This window comes from Epinephelus lanceolatus, chromosome 4 (genome assembly GCF_041903045.1).
Source record: "Epinephelus lanceolatus isolate andai-2023 chromosome 4, ASM4190304v1, whole genome shotgun sequence".
Taxonomy (NCBI): Eukaryota; Metazoa; Chordata; class Actinopteri; order Perciformes; family Serranidae; genus Epinephelus; species Epinephelus lanceolatus.
The window spans coordinates 35746447-35766591 of record NC_135737.1 but is presented as its reverse complement, the minus strand read 5'-3'; the positions used below and the strand labels follow the sequence as shown (position 1 = coordinate 35766591).

The 20145-nt window shown below is 40.4% G+C and overlaps 2 protein-coding genes across 4 annotated transcripts in view; both read left to right on the top strand.

Moving 5' to 3' along the window:
* The first annotated feature begins 4079 nt into the window (after positions 1–4079).
* On the top strand, positions 4080–14083 carry LOC117259779 (lysosomal amino acid transporter 1 homolog). Its single transcript, XM_033631477.2, has 8 exons — positions 4080–4239; positions 4538–4929; positions 6587–6716; positions 7888–7975; positions 8391–8500; positions 8607–8708; positions 9937–10122; positions 11779–14083. Exons 2-8 carry the CDS (start codon positions 4727–4729, stop codon positions 11893–11895), a joined length of 936 nt encoding a protein of 311 aa, XP_033487368.1. The 5' UTR covers positions 4080–4239; positions 4538–4726; the 3' UTR covers positions 11896–14083.
* A 2391-nt stretch (positions 14084–16474) lies between these two features.
* golim4a (golgi integral membrane protein 4a) overlaps positions 16475–20145 on the top strand; it is a 32547-nt gene continuing 28876 nt past the window's right edge. For 2 of the 3 annotated variants that reach the window (XM_033631475.2, XM_033631473.2), the window contains exon 1: positions 16475–17133. In XM_033631475.2, the coding sequence (XP_033487366.1) occupies positions 16947–17133 (187 nt within the window). In that variant the 5' untranslated portion in view covers positions 16475–16946. The remainder of the gene's footprint in view (positions 17134–20145) is intronic. The other variant, XM_033631474.2, reaches the window with a different exon arrangement.

The window sequence follows — 20145 nt, the reverse complement described above, 5'->3', positions numbered from 1 at the left end:
AAGACTTGCAATCACCTGATGAAGTACATGAATATATGTGCTTTAAATGACACAATAAAATAAAATAATATTTGTTTTTTGCAGTCTGGAGAGATGCAAGTGAACAAATATGGGAAGCATGTGTTGGTGTATCTGTCAAACTGGCAGCCTCCAGCTGGAACATGACAGATTTGGCCAAAATGGAAGATGAATGAAAACATTAATGAATGAAGAAGGCAACAGTTTTATGTATATGATTAATTTCTTTCAGTGTCGGTGAAAAGAGAATTTAATATCCACTTTTTATAGAAATAATGCATGAAAACAATCAGGACATTGTCCTTCTTTTCCTGGGATATCAACATCTGTCTGTCTCAGAAGTCTGTGACCTTGAGGAGTCCCCCTCCACACACACACACACACACACACACACAAGCACACACAAGTGGAGCAACAGTAGATTTCGACTTGGACAGAGCATTAGCAGAAGAAATGCACAAACTAAATGTGAGTAATGCGACTGAACTTGCCTTTCAAGCTCTCAGAACACATTCCTCTGTATTTACACCGAAACACTCTCTCTCTCTCACACACACACACACACACACACACACACAAACATACAGAGAGAGAGAGAGAGAGAGAGAGAGAGAGAGAGTGAAAGACTACATGGAAGTAAAACAGGTGTAAAATAAGTAGTCAAGGATACAAAACCTAAATATATCAACTACAAAGTGCTGTGCTGTATCACGCTTTACATATTCACTGTAGTATAGCAGCCTATTTAAGGGCAGATAGGCTACACTGTCAGCATTATGCAATTATTAACAAGTATTTAACACTATATGCATTCAGTACCTATAGCAACAACACCTCTCCAGTCCACCTGCACGCCCCCCTGTGCAATCACATTTATTTCTGACGCGTAAAATGTATTTGATGCCCGAGCAGGAGACATCGGCGCCCTGCACACCGATCTCACCTCATCCAGTCAACTTTCCCGACATCAAGGAATGTGGGTGGCATTCATGCATTCAACCCCGGCAACGCGTTTCTGTCTCTAAAGACAGAATGCCATGCAACAAGAAAAAACAAAAACCTGATTCAGTTCCTTGCACCTACAGCGTCGGACAGCTTACCTGCTCCGTGCAGGACGAGGACGCGCGGACAGTGGATGCGGAGCTCCGTTCAGTACCTCCAGACCTCGGTCCGAAGCGGCACATAGCAACACAAATTACCCATGCACAGCTTCAAGTTCCCCCACAGAGCAGAGCCTTGTGTTCATGCTCGACAGCCACCATTGGTGAGCGCGCCATCGCGCGGCGGCTGGCGAGAGCGCGCAGGGGCAACAGGTGGATGGAGGGAGGGACAGGTTAGGGTGCTGCATTCAAGTGCTCTCGGGAAATATAGCATGACTTATTTGATCAGGCGTCACTGCAAATTAGGTCACGCGCTTTTATTTGTGAGGTCTTTATTAGGATAAATAAACCTGTAACATGGAGTGGATTAAAAGTGAGCATCAAGTCATTTCCCAGTAAATGTTTTGGATGGCTAAGGCTGTATGAAAGCCCTACAGCTCATCATACATCAGTAACACAGTTGATATGCTTCGATCTGGCATTTGTTCTTTGTGAAACATTTAACTCACACATAGCCTATTTTATCTCTAACAAATTCATCCAAGCATCGTTCACATGTTTTCAGTTTCTGTAACTCTGCGTCTGCTATTGCAGCATTTCTATGATAACTTATAAAATTAATAAAACAGTTTTTCTGCAGGGTCAATCTTGCTCATGTTTTCACCAACCATACTTGAAAATATGATCTAGCCTAATCATTGTGGGAGTTTACAGGGAGCCTTTAAAGGCAGCATGGTAGCACTGAGGGGATTGAGGGAGAGGGATAGATGAAGCCTAATGACTTCATGGCTGCATTCCAAACCAAAGTAAATTATCCTTAATCCCTTTTCCCAGCTCAGACATACTGTTTAATGTCTTCTTGAGAACCATAACTGGTCTGCTGGCAGGAAGTATGTATATGTGGAGGAGGGGAGAAGATAAAGGACATATTACATTTATTAACCTATCTTATAGTCCAGCCTACAATTCACAGTAGGCTGTGTCTTAAATTATTAGTAGTAGATGAAGTAGTACTTGTAGTAATGATTTGTTATAGACTAAATAACACAATAATAGTCTATAGGTTAAAAATCTAATGAGAAAATGCCCAACAAAAAGAGAAATGGGCTAATTTTTCATCACAGCTGTTTGCGTAGTTGGTAAAAGTAAGAATCACTTTGATTTATTTACCCTGGCTTCCGACTGCACTGATGTGAGGTTCATGTGATCGGCAGATGGTGGTATTTCGGTATTTTCCCAGGCATCATCCATCGGAAGTGAAGCTACAAAACATGTGTGCAGTTTCCGGTCCATCAGGGTAATGTAGGCCGATTAGGCACTTTGATTTCAAAATAAAAGCACGGGATTTGTCACCTTGAAGAGTCTGTAAGGCTGGTACAAATCAGCAAATGAAAACCCATGTTGAAATGTCCAAATTATTAGACTAAACTAAAAGAAATTTGTGAAAAAGTTAGCATAAGGCATAAATATAATGCTCCTGATGAGAATTTATTTTCTATATGTAAAAGCCACTGCAGTACCTAAATACCACACAGGGTAATGGGTATTTTTTTACCTTTTTAATCTCTCATTATAAGCCTATTTTTTAATGAGACATTGCAGTTAACAGTTAAACAGTTTTAATTACAAAGTAGGTCTAATTATATTCCTTCCATTGTTGGGAAGGTTAGGCCTTTTTTAAAGATAGTAGATTACAAATTCCTGGTTACTCTGTAAAAATGTCATAAGTAGCTTTTTTAATTACTTCATCAAAGTAATTTTAACTTTTCAAACAAACATTTTAAACTGGGCTGTAAAGCTGAAAAATGTCTGGGAATAGGCTATGACAAAAGATAGCATTCCTGCTCGGCAGAAAGATGCAGACCTTAAATGAGACCAAAGTTAAAACATGCCTTGGCTTTGCTATTCTTTGGTTTATCAGTTGGGGCCATTGAAGGTTGATATCAGTGACTAAGCTGTCACTTGGGAAGGGTTGTTATGTTTAAAGATCATCTGGAGATAAAGAGTTTTTCATAATACCAAACTAGAATTTGCCACCTTAGGTGGTACCGATTAGTGAAAATTCTGACCTGGGCCCACAGACTAGACCCATGAAACACGATCACCACCGATTTCCCATAACGTTTTCAACCGCAACAAACAGAAGTTTCCACTATTGCACCGTATGTGTTTCCTATCTCATCCCACCTACAATGTACAGCATGTCTTTTTCTGGTACATCATCATGAAGCACAGCGTTCCATATTTTAAATTATAATGAATTGTTTTAAGTGAATGAAAAAAAGAAGATGATGACAATAAGAGTAAATATGTTAATGGAATAGTTGAATAGAGTAGACAAGTTGCTAATAGAATCAGCTCACACACACTGTATCTCCACCTCAACCCAACCCTTCACCTCCCTTGCACTACAGTCCTCTACATAACTCTCAAACTTACAACGAATGATGGCATTACAGATTTGAAAAATATACAGAATAATCTATACCCAGTTTAGATGCAGGTAGACTTGTAGAAGAAGTGTGGCACAAACTGTGAGTGGAAAAAACTGGTAGTTGGGTAGTAGTACTTCAAATGCAGGTATAATACATCAGTATATCCTCTTAAAAGGTGTTTTATTGAAAAGATTGACCCCGAAAACTAAGGAAACGACACCAGATATGTTGGATATGTGTACGTAGACCCTCCAATATTCACATTATTTCACCCAGGCCATGTAACTGTAAAATGCTGATTTGCTTTTGACCTTGAAAAAATTCTCTTCCACTAAATCCATGAAGGTACACTTTAATATATAATGCAGGGGGGTATTAGAACCAATAAAAATTATAAAACATTACATTGCAATTTCTCCTGGGTTGGGCCCATTTTTGAGTTAGATTGTCTGGACTACTATGCTCGTTAGAAAAGAAATAACTGTCTGGAACTGTTTTATTTTGAAACTCCTCACCGGATGTTGTCATGTCATCCAGGATGTCTGCTCTCACTTGGGGACCACCAGCGATGGATAACATGAAGCTAGGGGCAAATCCGTAATGAACCCATAGAAACGTGAGGATGGGGGGAAAGTTTACGAGGGCTCACAGACACTCTGCAGTTTGTACCGACTCCATTTTGTGAGGTGAGCTGCTCACATCACCTCCATTACATCCATGTGTGTGTGTGTGTGTGTGTGTGTGTGTGTGTGTGTGTTAGCATCTCCCCTTCAGGTCTATGCAAATTAGCCTCGGCAGTGACAATGACAGTGTCTGAAGCTAATGCAAATTAAGCTAACATTGGCTCTAAGTGAGCAGATGTCACATATATGAGAGGTTTAACAGAAATACAGCCGCCATTGCTAATTTGGGACTAATTAAAGCAGCTGTGACACTTCTCAAATGCTGCGTACTTGATTTTCGTTTATTTGTTTTCTCTTTCAGACTAAATGACACAACAAGTCTTTACACATCTATTTAATGAGGTAGGTAGGTGTGTCAGACCTGCTGCCATTAGCTTTGGGTGCTGTAGCCAGAGTAAACAGTCATTCACTCACCGTCTGGAGGCAGCAGGAGGAGAGACCCAGCAGCTGAGGGGCAGGTAGCCCGGCGGACACAGCCCGGCATCCCGCCATGGCCACAGCGCGCTTCCCCGGGAAGAGTGTGGAGGTGTCTGCCTCCAACTGGACAGCTCCAGCTCTGGGCCGGCCTGTGTGTGTCAACGGGACCCCGTGGATCCTCTACCTGCTGGAGGAGTGTGTGGATAATGTGTGGGAGTACTGCAGCGTGGTGATAGGGCTGATATCCATGTTCTGCTTTCTGCTGTCCACTCTGCCGTAAGTAAAGCTGGGATCACTGTATGAATATTGACAAGACAAGACAATTTATTAGGTAACACTAGCATTTCAGTCCTCCTGGACCTTCGTCAAGAGTGTTTTACTCTTGACGAAGGTCCAGGAGGACTGAAACGTTGGTGTTTTCTAATAAATTGTGAAGCTGAGCAAGAGCAGTGTGCAGCCGTTCAAAGACTCAAGTGATATTTTCCAGCACACCTGCATCTGAGACAGCTGAATGTGCAAATACATTTATTCAAACCAATAAGATAGCTGACAAATTAAAAATATGAAGTATATTTATATAGTAGAGGACATCAGTTCAAACTGAAATTAAGTTTGAAGTGCAAAAATAGAGAAAATGGACTATTGGAGGCTTAGCTGTAACATCGTGTTACAACTAATCCTGCCAAATGGTAGCCTAGTTCAAAATGGTGCTATGTTTTAGGCAACAAGACAGTTGTTAAGATGATATATGGTTGGATTCAGTGACTTGCATAGACAGCTCAGTAATCGAAAACTAAGTATGATAAAGAAATGTACTTATGTCTGCTGAAAACACTCTTTGTTACTGAACTCAACTGGCCAGAAGCGCGAATACATCGACCTTGTGTAACCACATAAAAAGTCCATCTTACAGTTTACCCTTCATTAGGTTGTGCCTCGCACTCCCCTGGAGCACTGGGATCTGTACTGAACAAAATTAAACAATGTGGCAATCTAGGATTTCATACTTATACACAACTCTATAATTCATGTGTGTGTCCTGTGTCTGACTTTGCCTCAGGTGTTGCTGTTTCCAAGAACATACAAGTTGTAATACGGTGCATTATAGAGTGATTTGATCTTGCCTTGGTGTCCATGAATTTACTTCAGTTTTGGCCATTAGTGGATGTTTCAGCTTTGGAAAAGACTTGTAAAGATGTCAGATCAGAGACTCAATAAAATTAATTAAATTAAATTAAGGAGTTAAAATTATTATTTTATTTGAACAACTTGTTTATTTTCCAGAACAGGTTAAGCTGTGAAATTCAGGAGATTAGGAGAGAAATGTTTTGCATGTTTAGAGAAAAACTGTCTGTTGACACATTGTGTACAAACTCAAGTATAATCTTAACAAAAGACAAAGATCTCTGTGTGCATAGTTGTGCTCGGGAACATTACTATTAGCCTTAGAGACTGGAAGGTTTAACGCCGCCCCAGAGGAGGACAGAATTTGTTGTGTAATTAAGATGAAGCTGAGAATGAGGTTCACTTGTTGTTTTCCTGTCCTGTATATGACACATAAGGCATGTACTTTTAAGTCAAATGACCTCTATCTATGTTGATTTCTTTTGGCTGGATGACCATGAAAAAATGAGTTTTGTTTCAGACAGGGAACTTTTTTTTGTGGCTGAATTTCTTTACCAGGTCTGGGATAGAAGGCGGAGTATTCTGTTCTGGACTGAGTAGTTAAATAACTTGTACTTTGGATTGTCACTGTAGCATCACTGTAATGGTGTCCTGTAAATCCATGAGGGTTGGGCACATGTAAGTGTGCATGACACAATTAAAAATCAATCACTAATCAAGTGTTAAATGTTGAGGTGAAACCCTTTATGTGGTTAAAAGTGTGTGGATTTTTCATTTTAACTATTCATCCATCCATCCATCCCTCTAGGCAGGTCTGGGAGGCCTATCGCAATGGTAAAGTGGAGGAGGCCATGTCGTTTGGCTTCCTTTTCTTCCTCTTCAGTGGAGACTTGACCAGCTTTGCAGGCTGCTACCTCACCAGCCAGCTGCCTATCCAGGTAAACACACACGTATTCGCCCATCCTCGGTTTGCATGTCTGTAACTCCATCCCCTTGTTGTTTGTTCCTGGCAGATCTCATTTGTAGTCATATTTAATTTCCTTTCTTGTCCCTGACCTTCGTGAGTTATTACATTTCAGACAGCCCGTGCTCAGGCCTTCTTTTGGCTGCAGGCTGTGTCTTTTTTTGTGTGTTTGCACTGTAAACACTGTGTTCAAATTCACCGTCAGTTTGTGTATTTCAGAAAATGAAAACTATGTAGTGTTGACGTTTAACCATTTTGTTGCCATCTTGAAGAACATTCAGAGGCACATTATTTCTGGGGTTTTGAATTTTTATGACTATTGACCTCTGGTGAGTGAGAAGAGGATTCCTGCACTCTGTCCTATTACTTGGGCGGCTGAGATGCAGGGGTTAGCATTGTTGCCACGCAGCAAGAGGGTTCCTGGTTCGGACCCAGGGGGAGCCCCTCTGGGTGGAACCTGCATGTTCTCCCTGTGTCATTATGGGTTTTCTCTGGGTACTCCGGCTTCCTCCCACAGTCCAAAGACATGCAGGTTAATTGGTGACTCTAAATTGTCCGTCTCTATGTGTCAGCCCTGTGATAAGTCTGGTGACCTGCCTCTCGCCCAGTGTCCAGCCCCTCCGCAACCCCCAACAGGATAAGCGGTTACAGAAAGAAAATAAATGTCCTACTACTTGCTATAAACTTTAATTAAATACACAACTTTTTGGTCCTTAGACCTTCATCAGGTAAGGTAAAATTTAAACTGATGAAAGTCTGAAGACTGAAACATTGTGTAAATAAAGTTTATTGCAAGTTATAGGATAGTGTGTAGGAGTCCTCTTCTCTTCACCTATGGATAATTTCCTCCTATGCACCTGTCTACAAGTTATTGAAGGTGTGCATGAGCCTCTACATTCTAGAGTCTTGACCTGAATTGGTTGAATTGAAAATGACACCCGACCTCAACACCAGTCACAATCTTTTAAAGCTTGTTCTCATTGTACCCACTCCTTTTCCAGCCGTCTTAGCCCTCCTATCTCTATAGAGCAAACCACTAAACAATAGAAACTAATCTACTTGTAACCAACAAATGTTTTGAGTTAGGTTTAAATCAGACTTTTAAAATAAATTGTGGATGTCCTTTCTTCATGTCCCTCTCTCAGGTAGTCACAGTGGTGTTCTACATCTTCACAGACCTGATCCTCATCTCCCAGTTCCTCTACTATAAGATCAAGAACAGCTCCAGCAGAAGTAAGCCCCGACGTTTTCTCTGCTGCCTGTGTGACTCAACTGTATCACAACTCTCCAGATTAATGAAAAGCACAACTATGAGGATGGAAATATTTCCTGCTGTTGACTCAACATGTTTAATTTGAGCTGCATGACAGCCACCTGCTGACCTCAGTGATGATGGGGACAGTTACAGCTGTTATGTGCCTTAGAGCGGTTACCACCGTAGCCAAAAGTGAAGCCTTTTATGCAGCTGTTGTTAGCGGCTCCTTGTAATATCACTGATTCAGCAATAACTGATCTGTTGCACTTGTCTAGTGTAAAACAAGAGGTAAATGTATAGGAATGTCAGCTTAATGTCAGCTCACGTTGGAGTAATTTGCTGTGCGTGTCCTCACTGCCAGTTCTTTGCTTTGTGTTTGTGTGAGTGCTCCAGAAAGCCCTGTGCTGAAGTGGCTGTGCTTCATGTGGTGTGGCGCTGCTTCGTTAGCTCTCCTGGCTTTACCCAAACTCATCATAGACAATAGTGCAACTTTAGACACCCAGGTAGGTAGACTGTGTGTGGTGTATTGTACATATCTCCATCCGCTGTGTGTTCTTATGTGACATTTTGATCCTTCTCTCCCTCTGTCTGTGTCCTCATCTTTGCCAGAGTCCAACTACCTCTAGATCAGTGGAAATCAGTGGCTATGTATGTGGATACCTGGCATCTATCTTCTACCTCAGCTCCCGTTTCCCTCAGCTCTATAAAAATGTAAGTGGCAATTTGTTGTGAGTTTGTTTGGTTTGCACATGAGCAGTGGCATCCTGACGGGAGATCTTGGACAGCTTCCTCGGGGTCTCGTCCCAGGGGGTTGTTTGTGGAAAACTGCACTTATTATAGGTCAGTTAGTCATAAATGGGGGGCTGTGTGTTTGAAGAGGGAGGTGGGATTTGTGTGTTTGTGTACACTTTATGTGTGTCAAAATAAGAACCAGACGTGGAAGACAATGGTGCTGTTGTGCCGGAGAAACATCCTGGCTCGACTGCAGCTATTAATCACCAGAGGGGATCGTCTCAGTGTGCTGCTAGTGCCAGAGAAACTTCTGGGCACACACGCACGTGGGCGCAAACACACACACGCTTTCTCTGACTATTGTAAATCATTTAAGTTGGATTTGCCCTGTGGGAATTCCTTCATGTTCAAACGTGCTTGTTTTTTCAGCAGACAGCCCAAAACATTTTCACCATTATCACTCCCAGTAGCAAGTTGCTCATCCAGTTCGATGCATCAAAACATGATTATTTATAATTACCTTCAGTATTACTGTGACACTGTTGGGGACAGACTGAACTCAGTAGCCACAACAGAGTACAAAACTTCATTATTCAGTCGTGGTTAAATGTTTCTTTGGTTTCACAATATTTGATAGATGCTCTCATGGAAAGAAGTGATGATTGTTATTCAGATGTATTTCAACTACACTAACATAACACACATCGTTCCTGCTGTTTGTTTGAAATTACACTCTTGTCATTTACGGTAGAATAAACTAGCAGTGTAATCTGTGCAATTTTTTCTTTTCGATGTCCAGTGCCATCCCTAGAAAATATAGTAACTTATTATTGGTAAATATCCTTTCAGGGGATTTGTTGATAGCAATAAAAAAGATAAAATAACACCAGCTGTATCATCAGGGAAACGGGCGCTGCCATCTTGTGCCGGCGACATCATTTGGAGCCAGTTTTAGTTTGGCCCATGTCCCATCTGCTAACATCAAGGGGCTGGGTTGACGATCTATGCTGCAGCCAACCACGAAAGGGTTGATCAAGATGTTTCGGCTTCACTTTTGGGAGCTGTCATGCTGTCTATCGTTACAGACAATCTTTGGTTTTCACATGTATACACAAGTAGATGAAGCTTCAGAAACAGCAATAATAATCTGGTCTGGTGCAGGCTGTTTGTTCTACTAATGAAGTACCGTAAACTCTCTTTATTCTAGTTTCAGCGACAGTCTACTGAGGGCACCTCTTACCTGCTGTTTGCCCTGGCCATGATGGGCAATGGGACATATGGGCTGAGTGTCATCGTGGTCCTGCCTGCACTGAAGGGGTCAAAACAGACCTTCATCATCAAACATCTGGCCTGGCTCATCGGCAGCCTGGGGGTCCTCATACTTGACTTTTTTGTATCCTTTAAAGCACCAGGCTCAACCACGAGCTGTCTGTCTGTGCCCTCTGATAATACCTGCATGTGAAAACCTGAATCTATTATTCAGTTAAATTGTAATTCTATTTAAAGGTCCAGTGTGAAATATTTAGGGTGATGAGGATTGCAGATTGCTTCCCAGTAAGAATAACACTTAAGTGTTAATTGTTCAGGAGGTTTATACTGGGAGCTGAATTATCCGCAGAGGTCACTTCCTCTGCAAAAACAAACAGACCGGTGATTAAAACTGGTAAAAATACTTAATAAAGCCATTTCGCATTATGAGTTTATAGCCATGTTTCCATCAGCCTGTCTAGAAGTATCGCATCAGAAAATTATAATGGAAACGCCAAAATTCGAATTAAAATCCCCTGATTCGCACAAACTAAAATACGCTCGCTTTAGCCGGGTTTTGGTTGATTCGAAAAAATGTTGATTCGCAAAACGGGGGATGGAAACAGTTGTGTTCGAATTAAGTCTGACGTAGCGCACCTCTCTCCATGGTGATATCCACACTCCGGGTTGGGAAGGCGGTAATGCATTTACAAGCTGGTTGCCAACCGCCAGAAAACGTAGAAGAAGAAGAATGCGAGACTTGTTTTGTTTCCGGTTCTGCGGAAAACTCGCACGAGTTCGTAGTTTTCAGCAAATTCCGTACATTTAATGGAAACACACAGGATTCATATTTCTTTTAATGCACATTTCCCAATGATTCGAATCACTTTTGGATGGAAACATAGCTAGCGTTTCTCCATCGCTGTTTGGCATGATGAAGACAGGCTGCGAGCCCATCATCTGCCAATGTGTGCTCACCTTTTTATCCCTGATAACTTAAGAACCGGACATTCAAAAGGTTTTTACTGGATTCCGAATTTGCTGCAGAGGTCTCTTCCTCTCCAAAACAAACAGACCCAGTGATTTAAACCGGTAAAAAAAAAAAAAATCTGTGTTTTCCAATGCTCAGTCAGAGAGGGGCTGCTAACTACTGTGGCCGATGCACAAACGAGAAAGGCCCTGTCTAGAGTCGGCATTTGGTTTCTCCATTCTGGGCTACTGTACAAACATGGTGGTGCAACGCAGCGATCTTCCTAGATGACGACCTGCTCCCTGTGTAGACATAATGGCTCAATCTAAAATAACAGAAACACAGTGATTTGTATTTTCAGGTGATTATGCACTAAAGAAACCATACTTATTATATTATATTATATTCGCTGTCTGCCCCCTAAATCCTGACACTGGACCTTTAAGAGAAAATAACGTTGTTTAAGGCCCTGATCACAGAGATAGACAGCAGGTTGTCAAATAGCCCCCGAGTCATCCTAAAATATGCCTGGAAACAGCCATCATTGAGGGGAAGCTCCTGGACCAACTGGTGGTACTCCCCATGATCCATCCTCTTTTTTAGGGTCTCATGTACCCACACAGATCTCTGTTTCCCTGTGCCCAAAGAAGTATTTACTGACAGCCTCTCACCCTTAACCAGAGCTACAGTGAGTACCCTCTGCCTCAACATTTTAGGAACTAGATACTAATTACAAGGTACAGCAAGCGTTGTTTTTACAAGTGGCAAAACACTTTCTGTGTGATCGGAGCCTAACTCTGTATGTTTCTGTTTGAGCCTTAACCGAGTCAGGTGACTGCCCAGTTCGTCATGTACAGGAAGAACAGCTCCGCCAAAAGCAGCAAACTGCTCAGCATCCCAGAGGTGGAGCCTCTGCTGTGTGAGGAGGTGGAGCTGTCCGTGTTATAGGACACAGAATGGATACCAACGTGGACGAACCCAGTCAAGAATGAGCTGCTCAGTCTACGGTTTGTTTCTGATCATACTATCTGACGTCACTGATTCACTTAAAACACTTCAGCGAACAGAGGCATTTTAGAAGCATCGTAGAAGGTGTTACCAGCCATGTTATATACGTTTATAGTCTGATTCTCTGCTGTTAGGAGGACGAACATGATCAACTCTTGTCTGGTTTGCTGGGGTGACAGGACAGGAAAAGCTACAGTAACTATCTGATGATACATTTTTCTTAACACCAGGGATCTTGTTAAATTAAACACCACTTAAGAACGTTTCTCTCTGTTTGTCTCTAGGCAGGCAAGTTAGCTTCAATGAAATCTTTTTCTGGTTAGGAGTACTGTCATTTTTGATACATTCCTCCACGGGGATTTCTTGACTCTGTTTTGGATGGAATATTTTTATTGGCCTCATGGGACCATACACACCCAGAGGAGGAGACTTAGTGCTAGACGTCTCCTCACAAATGCAAGCTTTATGGAAGGATGAAGTGCCTGGTATATTTACATGTTTTTGACAGGGTGAATTCTGCTGCAGAGGATTGCAATAGTATACTAGGGTGAATAGTATGGGACTAAAGAATTGGTATTTGAGTGCTATAAAATATGAAGTTTCTTCTTTTTTTTCTGGTGGTGATTTACAGATGGTTAACTGTGGCTAACTGGGTGTGTCATGAGCCAGTCGCTCCAGTAGTAGAATCGTAGTTTGTATGACGTTAAGTAGCCAGTGTGCGAACGTCTGCAGGGAGGTATCACTCCACCTGAAGATTTAACTACAGGTGTTTTATGACCTCATTTCAGTTTCAGAGAAATTATGCACCTATGTGCTTTCTTGGTCCAAGCACCCTGCTGTCCCACTGAAACACGTTGTTTGTGCCTTTTTAAATTAAATACAGTCTTAATATAAACGCACTGCATTTCCATTTCTTAACTAAATTATTTTTAAAATTAAATTAAATTTATTAACTATTGACGGTGATTTATTTGAGCCACAATTTTTCTTAGAAAATGCAGCGAAACTTTTTCCTCTTTTTACCTTCTCTTACTCCTAAAACATGATCTGCCTCTGTCGGTGCTGTGAGCAGCATTAACTGTTTTCTTGTAACATCTCCGTGACATCCAAAAACATTCATCAAAGCAGACATTACCATTCGATAAATTATTCTCAGATGGATCTAAGAATAGGACGATTAATGGGATGTTGAAGACTCGTTAAAGTAATGAGGCTCAAAATTATTTTGCACATTTGAGACGTGTTTCGGTGCTGTCGTGCCCGTTTAAAGAACTTGTCAAGTCACATTTATTTTTAAAACACTTTGTTCTCATTAGCGTCACTGTGGTTCAGAGAGTAACACAAAAGAAATAGATGGCAGCAAAGAAAAGCAAAAATAAAAACAGGACAAATTGTCTTATTGATGACGAGCACTTGAAGTTAGTGGATATTAATTTAGATCATTAGCAAATCTAACAGCCCATCAGTGTTGTGCCAAATGTGTGTGTGTCACCTGGTCATCTGCGTCACTAAGGTACTGTACGTGCAGAGATCTGCAGATTCCTCTACCTCGTAGTGTGGGCATGATTTATTTCTCCCAATGTGGAACCAGTGTGTCTCCACATGAAGGGCAAATTAATCGAGCACACACTGCATATAAAAATGTGAAATATACAATTTGGTAGCATTTAAATGACAATGTTTTTAGAAAATCACAGTTAGGAAGTATATGTTTAATTCGGAATTCTGTAGATATTGAGGCATTTTTTCTGAATTTGTTTCCTGAAAAGGAAATTTATTTGCAAATATATGCAATAAGAGCAACATTTTTTAGGTTTTTGCAGATTATTTTTGTATTGCACGATTTATACGTTGATCCCTGAGTCTGATATACTTTTTTAATCTAACACAAAAAGTACATATTTATTGTACATATTATTACCGTATACTGTAGACCATGTAGTATTTAAGATATTAGTTTTTACTTAGTAGTGACACTATTGCTATGATATATTTATTTTCTTTAAGTGTAATTTATAATCATATTGTAATTCCAAGCTGTGTGCCAGGCCACAGTGTCCTCTGATATTAACTGTATGTAAAACCACTGTATGTATATTGTACAAAACTTGAATAAACTGCAACATACAGATATTTGTTTGTTGTTTTTAAGAGAAGCAAAAGAAACAAGTGACACATTTCTGTCATAAACCAGACATTAATGAGCAAGTAGATAATCTTCTGTAGATATTAATCATATGTCATATTGTGAATGCAGGCTCTGTTTTATGATGGCATGAGACTCAACTGTCACACTGCTAAAAGGACTTAATCACCCCCAAATGTAACAACTACAAGCAAGAGCGTATAGGTTTCATTTCCACATTTGAAACTGGTGGGGGCTCTCTGCCAGAAAATTTTGTGTGTCACTTAATTTCCTGCATTCTGGTGATTTTTTTGCACCAATTCACATGTAAATGCTTTCATTTTGTCAAAACAATCCTCTGCTACTTTTATAATTTTAGTTGCGGGGGGGACAAAGCACACGTTCTATATATTGAGGGGGTCATGTCCCCTGCATCCCCATCAAAATCTACATCTATGACATAAGTGTCCTCTGCTCGATTTGACAGATGCATAAGTTTTTAATGCTACTGTTTTACACTTGGACATGTTAGTGGGTTTATTTACATTATAGATATACCGCTAATTGTTTTGCATGTTTATGCATCCAAAGTTAATATTTAAACCGAAACATGCCTCATGCTGGATTGTATTGTTGCTTTTCAATACATTCCTAATCCCATGAGTATTACATATACCATATAGGCTAGTCAGGTAATTTGAGACACTTTTTGGTACATTACCAAGAAAACCTTTTAAAACTCTGAAGACTGCCTAAAGTGTCACTTTTATAACTTGTTATGGTTCTCTGATATATTTCTATAAAGAAAATATGTTATATAAACTTTGAACCTTCAAACACATCAAATACTCAAAATACACAAATAGAATTTTCAGGTAAAATGGAACAGTCATGTTTGTTTTTAAATGGTTAAATCTATTTAATAGTTCAGTCATTTATTCATTAAATCATTAATGTAACCTGTGGCTAATCATTAAAAAGATTGTCCAACTTTTCCTCCTTTTTTCCCCCTTGGTTTTCTTGGTGCTGTATTGTCTACAATAGACGTGCATGTGTAACAATGATGGCTAATTCTGGACCATTGTTGCTCACATGGACTCACTGCATCATTTTTTAAATACTTAAATACTTGAAATCCTTACATATATCTGCAATATCCCAAAGTAGGACACAATAGCATAACTCGTGATTTTACTGCATCATCTTTAATTTTTTTTAAGTGTCAAAAATGCCAAAACAGTGTCATTAATATTACAGGGTGGCACACAATAGCATAACTCTTGAGTTTATCGCAGCTGGTAGCTTGAAAAATGTCACATTTTATTCTCAATTCTTTTGTCCCATTTTACCTAAATGCATTAAGTACTCACTCAAAACTGTTTCCCATAAAAAAAGTAAAGTGTATTATGGTAATATTTTGATTTTAAGTCAAACATTTAATAAATTCAACACCAGTGATTTTTTTGACACTTTGCTCTGCACATACTATTTGTGTCAGACCAATAAATATAGTGTTTCATATAAAGGAGATTTGTAGAAACGATGCAATATGTTTTCTGAGTGGCTGCTGATATCTAAAGAGCCAAAGATGTGAAACCTTATCTGTCACAATTTACCTGACGTCCCAAATTACCTGACTTCACCTAATTTACACAGCAACAATCAAAATGAATCTACAAATAATTATAGTTTAAAATGATTTATGTTATGTCATGTATAATTGTTATTTCATAGGGGAGGTATCTTTATAAGACATTTTGGCTACAACCCTCTCCTGCACACTTTTTTTTTTTTACATTTAATTTCTGTTTTTCCTGTATTTTCCATACATGTATGTGCAAATAAATAAACTAAACTACAAACCTAATCATTAACCAGAACAAGACAAAGAACAAAACTAATGAAATTGAAATGTAAAAATATGTAGAAATGCATGTATTACTAATAGATGATCAATCATTCAGGAATATCTGGAAAGCCCATCATGCAAAATTTCCTCAGGGAGCTCTTTATTATGCACCTGATTGTTTCCAGTTTAACAAAATTAGGAATTTCCCTTATCCTCAGACTGTGTGCAGGAGATGTTGGGGACTTCCACTGGAGTTACAGCAAAAACTGAACTAAACTAAATTAGTGAGGTGATCTCAGGGCTTGAAATCACTGCAGTGTGACTCAAAGTCATACTGTATTTTAATACTGATCAATTCATTATTTGCACAGTATCCTAACTGTTAGGGTTACAACAGGTCTGTGTTGGGGAAACAAGCCTCCACCCTCTCATGCCCTGCTGCTTTTTGATCGAAATCTCTGGCGACCAATTGATCAAATCTTTTCCTGTGAGGGCGGGAATAGGGAAATTTATGATTTTTCGGAGGAGGGACTTCCTCCAGAGTTGTACTCGGATGGCAGGCAGCTGCTGGGCTGACACGTAACTAAAGTTATAGGTGCTATGGAGGCCTCGTCGGGAACTTGAGGTTCTTACTTTGCCATTATAAGCTTCTTTGAGTGGCGTCGGAGGAGCTAAAGCCTGCGAGGGGGAGACGAGGACGCAGATCTGGAGTGGTCAGCCTCGGTTTGTGCAGCGTTTGAGCAGAGAGCAGGAGTTTGACGGGAAGTCAAGAGAAAATCTGAGCGGCTACTTTGAAGTCGCAGGGGAGAGTCGCGAGTGGATGTGGCCGTGCTAAAATAATGTCTACATCTGGAAGTAGCTGCACTTAACTCGTACTTCTGTGTGGAAATGCTCGGGGAGTGAGGGGACCGGGGTCAGCTTCAGCTTAAAGCAGGAGGTGAAAAGTTGAGTCGGAAGTTTCCAGCAGCAGAGACGGGGTTTGCTCGCGCAGACAGCGGGGAGGGGTGCGGGTCCAACATGGGAAGCGGGGTGTGCTCCCGGAGGCAGCGGAGGATCTTCCAGTGTCTCCTGCTGGTCACCGTGGTCTGCGGGGTGATGTACGGGGGGATGATATCCTATGAGATGCACAAGCAGCTCAAGAGGACGGAGGCGATGGCACTCAAGTATCAGCAACATCAGGAGTCCCTCTCGGCACAGCTACAAGGTAAACACAGTGACGGGGATGTGATTTAAGTTTGTTCAGGTGACCGAGGTGAGCGTGAGAACTCGCTGTCTTCTGGGTGTAGCCAGACTCCATTAACAAAACTGCAATTTTAATCTTTTCGAGTTATCTGTGAAATGCTCACACCTCTTAAACCAAACCTCGATTCATTACCATCCACATTTCAGTTCGGCATGCAGTAAACACCCAAACACGTCTTACTTTAATAAATTATTGTCATATAAAGGACATTTGTAGAAACACTGCAACACATGTTTGGTGACTGGCTGCAAATGTTAAAAGAGCCTAAAACGCAAAACCATATTTGTCACATTTTATATGACGTCCCAAATTACCTGACTTCACCCTACTAGTTTGTTCAGGTGACAGAAGTGAGCGTGAGAACTCCGTCTCTGCTGGGTGTAGCCAGACTCCATTAACAAAACTGCCAATTTTATTGTTTTCGTGTTTGTTGTGAAATGCTTGCACCACTTAAACCAAACATGAGGATTTATTATAGTGTATTATGATTCATTACAACCCATAGTTCAGTTCGGCATCCAGTAAACACCTAAAAACGTTACATTTTCTGGTGTCATATTACCCAAAATAAACAGTGGGTGGAGGTTGTAGCACGCAATGCCAAGCGCTTGTTTGTGTTTGTGTGTCAAATGCCATACTGACTGCCATCTGACCCAACTGGAGTGTAACTACACTCTAGACTAGAGGCAAGCAGAGATTTAGCAAGAGCCTGTTTTTGACCTTTGACCTTAGGTGGCCTAATCCTGTGATAAACCAGGTTAAGGTCGGAGCAGATTGAGCTGTAAAGTTCAACAGAGGGTTCATTTGGCTGGACGGGCTCGGCTTCTGCACAGGCCCACTGTAAGGCTGAAATTAGACCCCACACAAGTGAGGTTTACTGCTGACTGGAGGCGACAGACACTCACATGCACAGCTCACACACAAAAAGATACACCTGGTTGTAGTCACTGTGTCCCCAGGCTCACCTCAACAGTGTACAGATACCTTTAAGTCACAAGGTCAGCTGGAACATCTGCTTCTGTCAGGCACAGCTGGAGGAACACAGGAGGAAAAGACGGCACACTCACCTTGATTTCAAGCAAAGGTGTAAAAATGTTACTTACAGTGTTGGCTTTGTTTTTGAAACCATTTGAGGCGTGAGGCAGCTGGGTACACAGCTGCAGCATCCTGATATTGTGTGTTGACAGTATTTTTTTGTATCACTTTGGGTTTTGATGTGGCCATATTGTAATGCCCTCTAGCCTCCCTGTCAACAGCATAGATCCTACTATATAAACTCTGGGGATACATTAGTATTATTGGGATTGTAAATATGTTGCGATACACTGAGTATTACGATAAGATATACTGCGATTTACGACCTTTTAAAACTGTAAATTATGTCTTCAAAGGAAAACTTATGTTTTATATAATATGATCAAGTTTTCAGTCTGTTCATCCAGTGTTTCCCACAGGATTTTTGGAGACTATGGCGGGGGAAATTAAACTATGGCGGGCCGCCATAGTCTCGTCAATGTATGGGAAACACTGGTTCATCTCACTTCAGCCATTTTTTTTGCAGCAGCAAAATGTATCTAGTTAACTGAAAAGCAATTGATTGTATTATTCTAGTAGGCTAAAGTTTAATTTGTATTTGTCAGAATAATAATTTATGTAATAAAAACATCGATAGTTGTGATACGATATTGTTACACAAAAATACTGCGATACTGTGCTGCATTCATTTTTCCACTTATATAGATAGATATAATAATATCTATATATATCTATAATATCTATAATAATTTTGCGTGTTTTGCAAATGTTTTTGTCCCATGTTATCATAAATTACTGATGTAAACAAACCTATCATTGCAGCATAAAACACTGACAACTAAGATTTAGTTGAATAAAAACCATGTGAAAGATGGAGAGTGATAGCAGGTCCAACTTAGAGCTACAACTGGTGATTATTTTCGTAGAAATTAGTAATAGTATCATTTTAAATGTTAGAAAATGGTGAAAAATGCTCGCTACGATTTCCTAAATCCAAGGTCGATGCCTTCAAGAAGCTTGTTTTGTCAAAAATCCCAAAATGATCAACTTTAACAGAAGACTAAGAAAAGAAAAGTGAAATTAATGAAAAATCAAACTAGTTGAAGATCAGTTTTCTGTCAGTCTATTTATCCATGAATTGAAAAATCATTCCAGCCCTGTGTTGCAAATTTTGATAGAAAATTCAATACCAGTTTGTTTGGATCAGGGATTTTTCTTTCACAGTATCCCTGGCTGCATTTCAAAATGTGATAAGATACCTGCGTTATAAAGCTGTGTTGACACAGAGTCACCAGTTTATTCAATTAGTCATGAAACATCAGTAAAACTGCATCATTCATGTTTGGACTATCATGTTTGCTTTACTGCCATGGTTTTAAAATAGCGACACACACTCCCACTGTTAGACCCACCCTATGTCTCCCTATATTACCAACAGAATGTTTCTATTAAAAACCTCACAAGCTTCTTGTGTGTGCCCCCCCTCCTCTACATAGATAAAACCGTCTTGCCCTGCAGTAACCTCACATATTTACTCCCTCCGTATAAACACACTCTGCTGTGCTGACAGGATGTGAGGTTTTGTGTCATGCCATTATGCCATGAGTTTAAAATTACCAGCTGGGTGGAGAGCCGGCTCCTACATGACTCCATGTTTTCAGGACAAGGTTTGTGCCCACATTAGGGAGTCGAATAGTGTGTCAGGGTTTGAGCCCAGACTGTGGACCTGTTAATTTAATGCAGCCTTTGATCCACCTAAACAGCAGTTATCTCTTTTATCGTCGTCTACAGCCTGGTTCAGCAGACCTAACATCAAGTTGTGCTTAAGCTCGTTCCTGTCCTGTTTGTAAAAGTATATGTATGTTGCACAGAAGCCCGTGTTTGTTGTCATGTGAAGCACCCGGTGACTAATATCATGTTGTTGTTGTTGTTGTTGAG

Excerpts from the sequence above, each read along its gene's own strand:
- LOC117259779 (XM_033631477.2), top strand. The coding sequence starts at position 4,727 with ATGGCCACAGCGCGCTTCCCCGGGAAGAGTGTGGAGGTGTCTGCCTCC. Across the intron at positions 4,930-6,586 it reads TTTCTGCTGTCCACTCTGCC|GCAGGTCTGGGAGGCCTATC; the intron begins GTAAGTAAAGCT and ends CCATCCCTCTAG. Across the intron at positions 8,709-9,936 it reads TCCCTCAGCTCTATAAAAAT|TTTCAGCGACAGTCTACTGA; the intron begins GTAAGTGGCAAT and ends TCTTTATTCTAG.